The sequence below is a fragment of the Saccoglossus kowalevskii genome, chromosome 16, assembly GCF_978046115.1.
Source record: "Saccoglossus kowalevskii chromosome 16, keSacKowa6.1, whole genome shotgun sequence".
In the NCBI taxonomy this organism is placed as follows: Eukaryota; Metazoa; Hemichordata; class Enteropneusta; family Harrimaniidae; genus Saccoglossus; species Saccoglossus kowalevskii.
Window position 1 is genome coordinate 32275341 of NC_140656.1, and position 12703 is coordinate 32288043.

Genomic DNA, 12703 nt, shown 5'->3' on the forward strand with positions numbered 1-12703 from the left:
AACATTTCCACGAGTGCAGATACGATTTGTACATGACTGGCACATACTAGTATTCTGATATATTCTTCCAGTGATGACAAATGCTGTCTAATGACGAAGAATACTCACTATTATATTTCCACTGCTTGTTTCAATTTTGTACTTAATTGTTATTTTTACAGCATCTAGTATGTCAATATCATCTACAGCTTCACTCTCTTCTTCATCCGCTGTCAACATATCAATTCTTATTAAATAATCGAGAACCTCACTTTTAAAACATTACAACATCATTCAAGCTTCTTAAATTTCTTACAATTCAATTCATGTAGAATATACATAATTTATTTGCATACAATTGTGTATAAAATTGTTGATTGAATATAGATATTTATTCTTGATATCAACCTCAGCCTCGGCCAAGAAGTAACTTAACTCACCAAAATCAAAGTCCACAAGATCAAAAGACTTTGTCCAACGATCTACTCCAATAGTGAGTTCAAAATTGCATGGGTCATATTGAACAAAAGCTTTGAATGATCTGTGTAAATGGCCAAGACTCAAATCCATACAGCAGCTGACACCAAGACAGTTCTCATCAAATGTACAGTAGATATTCTTGGTAAGTGCATTTCTGATTCCAAAACATTCTGCAGGAGAGAAGTTGAAGTTAAGATTAGCCAAATATTAGTGAAAACCGTATAAAACAGGACATAAATAGTGTCTTTGACATTTGAAAAAATAAATTGCTGATCTAAACTTTTATATAAATAACAATAATTTTGATCAAATTTATTAAATCCTGTGACCATATTGGATAAGATAATTAAACGTAATATGCATATATATAGCCAACCATGTTTGGTTTTTAATTCAGTACAGTCATTTTGTTGTGCCATATCATATCCATATGTACATATGTAATTAAGTGTTGTTCACTGCTCGTGAACAAATTTGTTTCTGAGGGCATTAGGCTTTCTGACCATGAGATTTGCATGTTCAAGTTGTCATTGTAGGAGCACATTTACTACACGCTATTTTAAGCTGTCATTTTCAGGGACAGTGCAAGTGTGTCTAGCTTTTGAGGAATTGCGAGTGTAGATGAAGATATGGTTAATTAATTTTGACAACTCATAATCACCAGAGAACCGATTGACACATACAGTTAAAAAGAACTTAAACAACTGTACAACCACAGTTTTAATGAACCGCTTTTTGTTTTGTATTCCTACTTACCATCAGATTTCAAGTATCTTTTAATAAGTTCATCTCTAGATCCAGTAGTGGGCATTCCTCTCAGTTCTAGCGCATTACGAAGCTCTTTAATACTCATGGATTCTGGTCGCCTGCATTCCTCTGTATTTACTGATTCCTGGGATTTCAAGAAACCATAATATCAAAATGTGTAAAGATTGTAAAAGACTAGTTGAGGATAAAACAGAATGATGGGCGCAGATGATTTAAGAGATGAAGCGGAGCAGAATCAGGAATGAACGGGATGTGATGCAAAAGGAATGAATGTGAATGTATAGTTAATAATTATGAATAATTAAGTGGTGTCGTGGAAATCGGAGGAAAGATGTAATGGTATGGAGTGAAATAAAATAAAGAATGCAGGTTACATGCAGCTAGATCGGAGGAGGATGAGAACGTGTGTGGTGAAAGATCAGGTGATATGAGGTTAGATCAAGGCGATCAGAGGATGATGGAAGAGGAAAATTTAATAGATGAATAGGACACAGTAGGCAGAACAAAATGGGAATCATCAAGAAAAAAAACTTACTTTTACTTTATCCAGTAATGTTCCCAGCTGACCTTTGAGGTCTTTGAGTCCAATTTTATCCAAGAACTCAAAAACATCACTTAGTTTTATACTACTCATATTAAAATTAAATATTTTACCAAATTCATTGATTCCAGGAAATCCAAGGTTGTCAACAAAATCTGGGAAAAAAGTTTGTAATGGCCGATTTAATAACAGGGTCAACAACATATCTACTGTGCTTATTTAATTTTACTGGTTTGTACATGTTCATAGATGCCCCAGTTTGAGTGAAAGAACTAATATTTGATGATGTGAATCAGAAGCCAATAATTGAAAAATTAGTGATGTCTGTTTCACAATAAGCTATTAAAGCACTCCAACATATTGAACACACATACACAAAATAATAGGCACTCGTTTTACATTTAGCCTTTAAATTTCCTTTCTTTGAAATAATTGATTTCCATTTACATATCAACCTAAACATTATATATGTAACCTTTTCCTGCCACTTCATAAAACATTCCTTTACAAATAAAAAAAGTTAAAGCTTTCATCATCATGGGCGATGAGTTCTAGAATTACTCATGGGTTATTCCCGAAGATAATACAACAGCATGACATTACATGTCTGGTGCAGGTACACTAATACTAACTCTCGATAACGGACAGTTTTCGTTCAGCCTTTACTAGTTTCAAAGAATGTCCATTTAGTAGGAGAGAACTTTTTTCAGAATGAGCTTGTTCTTGCATGAGTAAAACATACCCCTCACTATTTCCGAAAATCTGTACAAAAGGAGTTACATGATAATCAATTGTTTTAATAATTTATATGATAAAAAATACATATACATGTTATGTAATGATCAGCATCACTTACAGGCAAACCGATTTTTAACAAATGCTACAGCAGAGGAAACTTGTGAGGGGGCGGAGAGAAGTATGTTCAAATCTGAGACAAATCTTACCCACCTTTAGCCGTATCAAATAAGTCACTGATGATACCACGCTTTCTTCGTTTATCAGATGCAATGCCGTCCATATCAGAAGTATCAGGTTCAGTTATTCTAGTAGGTGATGTATCAGTCTCCTTTGGTCCTCCAGTCACAGATCCTTCAGCAATAGTCTCACCCTGTAAAAACACATATTTAACATATTGTCCACGATTGCTAGTCAAATATAAGTGAAAATAAGTGTATTAATGAGGTAACTTTAAAGCTGATGCCCTAACTGACATGTGGTCACCGTTGAGTGAATCATAGACAACAAATGGCCGTCAGTTGTTACTTTTGATTTGGTTTGCAAAAACACCCTAAAAACGTGGCCACGGTAATTGCCTTGATTTTCTCCAAACGATAAGCCTCAGTCACTGTTTTGAAACAGTCACTGATAACGAGTTCTAACTTTGTATATATCAGGCATCATATAGTTTGAGTCGTTACTAGTTTGAATCGTAACTGGTGGCGTAGACTGTAAAGAAGAATGTCCAGTGTTAAGACATATTAATGTAACCTAATTAGGAATACACAGGAACATATAGCTAATAATACTACTACTGATGTTCTGACAAAAGATTACCAAATAATATAATACATAAACACAAGAAAACTCTGGTTGCAATGGAACAATATTTATTCAGTGTTAACTCCAATGGTCACTCAAAATCATGAAAAAATCAATTTTGGTATAGCTATATACACTGCGTCACTTTCATTGTTCATTTCAAAACGCTATCTGATATCAAATATATTACTCTACCCTAATTACTAGTAGGGGCATCTGAAATAATATGCAGATATACAACTAACTAACTAAATGCTGAATTGCACACATACTGTCCCATAAATCATGGCATTTTGAAAATTTTACAGCATAAACCACCACACCACATTTGGAATGTTACTTTCTATTCACTTTAAATCAGACATTTTATTAATAGCAAATATATATCAAAACTGCGTCTAAACAAGCGGGCAGAGGTTGTTTAGACCTCTTTAACATTTTCCGAAACTGTTACAAAAATAATGCGACAAGCAGTCATGCTCAACAATATAGCATTGCTAGTTTTAAATTTAGCATATCAATATGACGGTTTCTCTATTATTCACGAATTTTTTACACGAGCTGCTATCAAACGTGCGTGTATGTGTGCCGTTCACAGCACGCTTGCAGTGCACGCGTCTTGCTGTGAAATCACGTGTATTTGATTTATTTAATCGCGAAACCGTGTATGATAATGACATCATTACATGACAGCCCAGCCCAGCCAGACAAAGCTAGACAAAGTAAACCAATTTTAAATGAATGAATGATTGTAAGTTCGAATACAATCAACTTACTTTGAATACTAAAATATAGTCATCACATTCCGTGGTCCATCCTGGTGAGGGCATTTCCCGTTTCATGAGATACCTGGTGGGGTCAATGTATTCATGTAACCCTTGAACTCGAAGAGCAATATGTATTATATTTGGAAAGCATCCCGATGATGTCACTGTCCCAATAGGATCATCTTTTGTAACCTAAGAACAATAGTTAAGAATATATAAAGTGTTTATAAATGCTAAATATTGCTATGCAGACACAATCTTTACAGTAAATTTTTATTAATTGAATGCTCCTCCCTCAGAATTCATAAAATGCTACCCGGGAAACTTTCATCACTGACTGGAGCGGCTCATTAAAATGTCTAGCGACGGTGCAATTTCGCTGTGGGTATTTTAATACCCTGCAAGTAAGAAGATGATTTAATAATTTCTAAAATATATTTACTATAAGGTCCTTCTTAACTAATTATAAAAAAAAAATTCTACATTTTAAAAGCTTATCGACAACTCCTCCATTCGATATAACCTTTCAGATATCTGACAAGGACTAATCATTCAATTAATTCCGGTTTCCGCGGTTACCATACCAAGATCTCCGAAATACAATTCATTATTCCTTATCTCAAGGACAGCCTCGTATGAAACATTCATGAAAATATATTTGAATTAAAATAAAATGTAATGTTGGAATGTGTGTCCCAAATATTAAAAATGTTTTTTTTTTAAATGTTTACTTCATTCAACCAAGATACTGTCAGTGAACTTGGATACCCCACCATGTTTGCTATTCGTCTGATTTGGAAAGTTAAATTTGTAGTTACAGATTATACGCAACGTGTTAGGTATTTTTCTGGAATTATTCCATCAACGTTGCCTGTATGTCAGGGGTAAAATCTTTCTTTCTCTCGGGTTCTCCACACTGTCAGGGGAGAATCTCGTCTCGTCTCTCTATCTCGTCCCCTTGAGGTACGGGATCGGGAAAGTCACTTTAACTTTACAGTCAAATAAGACACACACAATGAAATACGTTTCAGCTCTCGTCTTAGTCGATCTTTCGGAGCACTCTATAAGACACAGCGCCCTGGGGAAAAGTCCCCAAGACTCTCACAAGGCTGACCCAAGGCTAGCCCAAGACTGGACTGCCTCAAGGCTCGCCCCTGGACTCTCTCGGACTCAGACTGGACTCGACTGCCCAAGGCTGCGTCTCTCGTGGAGTATTCGCCAAGACCAACTCAAACTCTCTTTATTCATTTTCGAAACTCTGACCAATTACAAAACAGTAAAAAGACTCTAGGGCGTAACCTTCAATCATAAAGCCAATCACACTAAGTACTGAATACGTCATATCTTTTGATTAATCGTTCACTACATTAATATCTATGAATACCAACTGTCAGAATCGCGACGGATATCTCGTAATTAGTTCCAAATCACTGAGCCAAGTTCCGTCCAAAACTTCAAATAGACCTACACGATGACAGACATAACACAGCAATTCGGCTAATAATCAACTAATTAAGTCGGTTAACAGATACACAAAAACAAATTCATGACACATCCCTTCACCCAAACTGAGATATGCCTCTCGGCATTGCACGTTCACAAATCAAAGATACCGTCAGCCACTCATCGTCATACGGGTTAAATACAATACTAAGGAAAAAGGTATAAATCAAAAAGAGTAAAACACACTAATTAAGTACAATGATTATAAAGTCTAAATACAATGGTTATAAAGTCACAAATATCAACGGTTATGAATAAAAAAAAACAAGGGAAAGGCTACCAATCGACTCGCTTTTCTCAAACAGTTCGCTAAGATAACCCTTCGCTACACTGTCTCCGTTACTAAAGGTTACAAACTCTATATCAAAAGGTAAAAAAAAACTAAGGCGTGGCGGTGTAACCAAGCGATCAGCCAATCGCTGCAGTCGACAGCATGATCACGTGATTACCAGGGATGCGTCTCTCGGTTAAAGCATTGCAAAGCGGTAACTAATAAACAATGAATCAACAAGCTATTAATCAAACTCCTGTCATATACGCTTATAAACTTCAACTGAACTCACAAGTCGTTAATCTAAACAAAAGTCATACGGCGTGGTAACGGAATGCAAAGACAAAGTCGCTTTCATAACACATTACTCCTCTGGCAAAAAGACGGGAAAAAGCAAAACGATAGAAACTACTGAATTACATATAATCCTGTCAATCATGAACAAAAGCTTGCGATATCAAACAATACGTATATAAGCGCACCAAACTCTCATCTCAAAAAGACATTAAAAAACGTTACAAAGGTGCTATCAACTCAAAAAAGCGTCAGAAGTATTCCGGAAAACAACACATAAACAAAAACAACTCTTAAAACGTCGGTATCTCTGTACTCGACAAATCTCAAAACTCTGAAAAACACGTGGGGGCATCATTCCTCCCATCATATTCCGTACTCATAAACTCATAAAAACTCCATTAAACTTCACAACTCATAACACAGTGTTGCAAATACTTGTCCACTGAGGCGCGCTTAAATCGTTATAAAGGACCTCGCACGTCACTAAATATCAGTTCAAAACAAAGATCTGGGCGCTTACATACATACAATTCAACATCACAAAAAAAACGGTAAAAACAATAGAAAAAAAACAGCAATACATTACATTACTGAGCAATAGGGTTAGGATTCTGGAAAAGAGTTCAACGTCTTGAGTTACACAGTGTCAGTTACAGTGTCCAATGAGCGGTTCTCTAAGCAATACACAGATAGCTAAAGTTCTAATTCAAAGTCTATATAGCGTCTTCTTCTCTCGTCGCGTTAGTCCGGGTCGTTCTTTCATCTTCTTCTTGTCTTTAATGTCGCTCAATTCTTAATTATACAGTCCTATACGATACGCGTCCTTCAGAAGGGGTTCAGAAGTCTTCATCTCTTCAGCGTTGTACATCGGTGCCATACTGGTAAAGTCGTCGAGCGCGGTTTCGTCTCTGCCATCGAGCCAGTTAGTTCGGTTCACAAGAAAGACACATCTTCGCCAATTCACTTTTCTTCACAGGATGTCAATGTGTGTAAGACGCAATGCCCAGGGTTCTCACACTACGTATCAGGGGGGAAATCTCTCTCTCGGGGTCTCCACTCGTGTCAGGGGAGAATCTCGTCTCGTCTCTCTATCTCGTCCCCTTGAGGTACGGGATCGGGAAAGTCACTTTAACTTTACAGTCAAATAAGACACACACAATGAAATACGTTTCAGCTCTCGTCTTAGTCGATCTTTCGGAGCACTCTATAAGACCCAGCGCCCTGGGGAAAAGTCCCCAAGACTCTCACAAGGCTGACCCAAGGCTAGCCCAAGACTGGACTGCCTCAAGGCTCGCCCCTGGACTCTCTCGGACTCAGACTGGACTCGACTGCCCAAGGCTGCGTCTCTCGTGGAGTATTCGCCAAGACCAACTCAAACTCTCTTTATTCATTTTCAAAACTCTGACCAATTACAAAACAGTAAAAAGACTCTAGGGCGTAACCTTCAATCATAAAGCCAATCACACTAAGTACTGAATACGTCATATCTTTTGATTAATCGTTCATTACATTAATAACTATGAATACCAACTGTCAGAATCGCGACGGATATCTCGTAATTAGTTCCAAATCACTGAGCCAAGTTCCGTCCAAAACTTCAAATAGACCTACACGATGACAGACATAACACAGCAATTCGGCTAATAATCAACTAATTAAGTCGGTTAACAGATACACAAAAACAAATTCATGACATGTACATCGATTGGTGTAACATTGTAGATTCATTATAAGGGTGTTCTATTTATAAATTTTATAACTGAACCTGGAAATATTTAGGACTGAAATAATTTTTAGAATGACAGTAATAACATTTAATCGAAATTCTGATTTAAAACTCTGTCCAAGAACACAAAGAATTTGCTTAGTCTGCCATAAATGAATTCAACATAATGTTTTTCTGCCCTTACTAGAATGACATTCTGCAATATTAAGTTTGCTTTCCGTGCATGAGTATGTATTACAATTGAAATACTTACATATATGCCATTTTTATTAGAATAGAGCTCCACATAATAAATGATAATCTCAGTGTCCTTCATTTCTCCAGCACCAATCACCATGGTTACTTGGTTACTCCCGGTAGAAGTAATCACACCATTGAAAGGTGCTGTGAGCTGAGAAAAAGTTAAAATAAAATATTCGTACATTGTACGAGTCGTCTTGTTAGTTGGGTATTTGTCACGGAACTATATATGCTTAAATGCATGGCATCGGGTTTCTAGCATCATGGGTAATTTATATGGTGCTAGGGCTATACATCATACAACATTCGTATGTCAAATATCTCAATGTCCCAATACTTTCATTATAGTACTGTAGCTATAACATAACCACATATAGTCATTTTATAAGTTAGTCGTATTTATTGTCCGTTGTCTTCAATATAGCACTTGTTGCATGTTTTTTATCTGCAACAGTGCTTGAGATATTTTACTTATGCATATTTATAAAGACAAATGACGATATATGGATATCTGTTTTGTTACTTTGTCCAATGCCTTCATTGTAGCAGTTTACATGTCCCTATCTGCAGCAGTGCTGGAGAGATTACAGTTACACTTATTAATGAGGTTATATGACGATATATAGCAGTTTGTTGTGTTAGCCATATTTATTGTCCAATGACATTTCTTGTCATCATATAACTGGTTACATGACCTTATTGGCAACAGTGCCTGTGAGATTGCAATTATGCATATCAATGACACGACACGTTCTGCAATCATTGCTAGCGACTATTTGTCCTCAGAAAGAATTGTCTATTTAAAATGCGAATTCCGAGTAGCAATTGTCCATTTAATATACAGTGCAAGCAAGGGCTACCTGGATTATGCATTCAAAAATATGAACAAATATTCAAAAATCTCCCTTTTCAGAACGGTTGAGCATATTTGAAACTTACAGTTTACAACTTTACACTATAAACAACAAATAGCAAGTTTTTAAAGTCATGCAAAGAAGATACATAATAATAGGACAAATCTCTTATTTTCATAATCCAACAGTATTCTTCTTTTCAAGATGTCCATATGTCAGCTATTTTCCAATAGTTGAATAGCCTAAATACCGGTTTTCAGGCATGAGGGACTCATAAGCAGAGCTAATGTTAATATCACATTGAAATGCATGGTCAGTCATGAAAAAAATATCTGTAGATATCAGCATGTGAACATTTCCCCATTTTGCATGAATTCAACATGGTCACATTCATATTACTTTGTTTGCTGACCAATATGTGCTAACATGTCAAATATCTACATGTGCATCATCCACGAGTAATAACAGTCATGTTGCTAATGTCCACAATGTGAAATGTTATTTACAAGATGAAGCTAAATTTTGCCCGTACATTGTTTTATCTTAATCAATATCATCTTGTGGTTCCTATAATATTGGATGATGTAAGTTGTGGCAATTCATAGGACGTACTAAACACTATTCACGGCAGTTTGGGGATCTTATACCACAGCGCATTGATTAATGTGGTGTGAGACCTTGATATCTGGAAAAACATATGGGCCAATGACATTACAATGCTATCACAAATCCATCCATACTGTCCTGTATGGGTATACATATATAAAATGGGTATCGATTCAATGCATCTTTTCAAACTGTGGCCTGTGTGCAAGCATTTTTGATATTTTCATGAAATACCTTTTCAAAAAGTTATGATTTTTTTATATCTAATTTATTGAGCTTCTTCTTTATGAATAAATTCATTGCTAGATTATGAGTGCCACAGGGTGCTAGTTGGGTTGAGCTAAGATTTCAAATTGTTCCAAACAAATGACACCCATAACACCCCTGTGAACTGGGTTCTTTAATAATTCAAACTTAAGACAGTTGTATAATTTATATGCGACATAAACAAGTACACGCTACACGAGAAAGGTTTAAACAACGTACTTTATTCCACACAACTAAAAGATGGGCAGGAAATGCCTGATCCGTTACAAGGGGTAGTGGGGTACACGTTGTGTTGTTACACAAAAATATAACACTAGAAATATAATTCAGTAATAATATTGTAATATTTCCACACGGGAAAGGGTGGTCAAGAAATGCCAAACCCTCTATAAAGGGGTCGTGGATTACGTTATACTATTACGAGGAAATGCCTAAATCGATAATGTAAATAATTGTCGGCTTAGTCTTTTCCACGAAACGAAACGAAACCCAAACCCAAACCCAAACCCTAACCCTAACCCTAACCCCAACTCACATTTTTGTTTTCATTGGCCCAATAATATCTGAGAAAATTTCACACTGTGAAATACGGACGTGACGATGTTTGAGGTCGTTCAAAATCTAAGGTTAGGGTTAGGGTTAGGGTTAGGGTTAGGGTTTCGTTTCGTTTCGTTTTATTTTGTTTCATTTCGTTTCGTGGAAAAGACTAAGCCATAATTGTCTAACATAGAATCTTGCATGCATGCATAAAACTAATAGACACACATACATAACAGACAACGGACGCAAATAATATACTGGCGATCGGACACAGCCCTACCTACATACATACTGTTTTTTCAAAGTAGATGAAAACGGGTCTTTACGTGATAACGGTGTATTTTCCAGCGAGTCTCTGCTAACGGTGGCGACGACGGTAATTATAGAACACAGTCAGAAGCACTGTAGTCGTAGAATACACGCTGCACACGCAGTCGAGCACGATACCAATCAATTACAGAGTTTATCTTCTAATATTCGTAACTTGTAGAAGGAGAGTGATCCGGGTGGATTCCCTTGCACCGCAGTACACATCCGTAGCCAGCAACATAAATTAGAAGGCGCATCCAGTTTAGAACCAAAATCGGGAATGTCATTCACTGGCGAGTTTCCCCACTCGTTAACTGCAGTAGGCCGGAATTGGCCAATATAATTATCTTTATGATGCACATTCCGTAGAACACAATACATTGATTTGTATGACAATACACAGTGCATTATTCTAACATTACTTGCAAACGCGTGATTAGTAGACACGTAAAAATTGGCATACTTGACAGGCTGCCAGCAACGGCGAAACGACGTCCTCCAGAATAGATCACAAACTCCCATGGTGCAATATTATTTAATGGCTTACTGTGGTACCTACAAGATCGGACATCCACATTTGGTCACATATGAACGTTCAGATCGGGTTTTATCAAAGTCCGCTTCTCTAGTACTGACTAAAAGAAACATCTTGCCACTCTATATTTAACAATTATCATACAACATAAACATGATTTAATGTTTGACATTCGTGACAATGAACTCCTATGAACTAATCATCAGTTTCAAAGTACAAATAGTACAATTATATACGAAAATACTATTTACATGAAAAAATAAATAAATAGGATTATACTTGATGCTGTAAATGTGATAAATTAGGTTAACCGGTACGTTGTACATCGACAAAATGTGGTCCAAAAATTGGACAATTGAAACATCTATATAATAAATATAAAAAAATCGTATCCATATTTCTTTCTATCAAATTGTTTCACATAAAACCGAGACGATTTAAAGACAGATTTGAACGATTATGATTGGCGTGTCATAGGATGCAGCTTATTAGATACGGACTGTTATTATAAATCAATACAAGTTCTGGTAAATATGACAATTCATCTGAGTACATTTATAAACAAGTCATTGAAAATGACACAGTCCCCGTTAAATTTTTGAAACTTCTCTTTGTGCTCGTCATATTAAAGCAGAGGGGTTGTGGCGAGCGTGTCCTTGAATCTTGAGTTCCAAGTGGCATATACAACAGATTGTTTATTTACATCAAAACACATGTTCCGTGTAGTAGTAATATGGCCAAAAGTAAAAACAGCCGTTATTCGGCCATCTTTGATCTGATTATGAAACACACTGAAATGTATGATGTATGTGCCAAATACGAATGAAAATAGTACATAAATTGTGGAAATATAGTGGTAAGGCCAAAAAGTCAGATGGCTGTCAATCGGCCATCCTTGACCAGATTTTGAAACAAATTGTCATGGACATGCCAAATTTGAATGAAAACTGACAGAGCACGTCCAAGATACCGCATAAAAAAACAAAACAAGATGCCTGCCAGTCAACCATCTTTGATCCAATTGCGAAATAAATCGTCATGGACATGTATCCTAACATGTATAATCTATGTACCAAGTTTGAATGACAACTGACAAACATGTCCAAAATACAACATTTTCAAAAAACAAGATGGCTGCCAGTCGGCCATTTTGAATCGAATCGCTAAACCACAGCATGTGCATATGTCCCACATAAGGTACTAGGCACATGCAAAGAATGAACGGAATCGGTCCACAGGATTCTGAAATATGACACGGACAGACTGACGCACGGACGGATGGACGCACGGATGGATGGATGGACACACGGAAAGGACTCATGAGCTCAGGGACGGTCAGGGACTCACGGACGGTCAGGGACATGTATCCTAACATGTATGATCTATGTACTAAATTTGAATGAAAACTGACAAAGCATGTCCAAAATACGACATTTTCAAAAAACAAGATGGCTGCCAGTCGGCCATCTTTGATCCAATTG

General features: G+C 36.6%; 1 protein-coding gene across 1 annotated transcript in view; it reads right to left on the reverse strand.

Annotated features, from left to right (window-relative positions):
- Positions 1-12703, reverse strand: part of LOC144346426 (uncharacterized) — a 106423-nt gene that overhangs the window by 73405 nt on the left and 20315 nt on the right. Inside the window, 7 exon segments of the mRNA XM_085490995.1 lie at positions 109-209; positions 420-629; positions 1216-1351; positions 1763-1923; positions 2717-2876; positions 4084-4266; positions 8125-8262. Coding sequence (XP_085347121.1) covers positions 109-209; positions 420-629; positions 1216-1351; positions 1763-1923; positions 2717-2876; positions 4084-4266; positions 8125-8262 — 1089 coding nt within the window.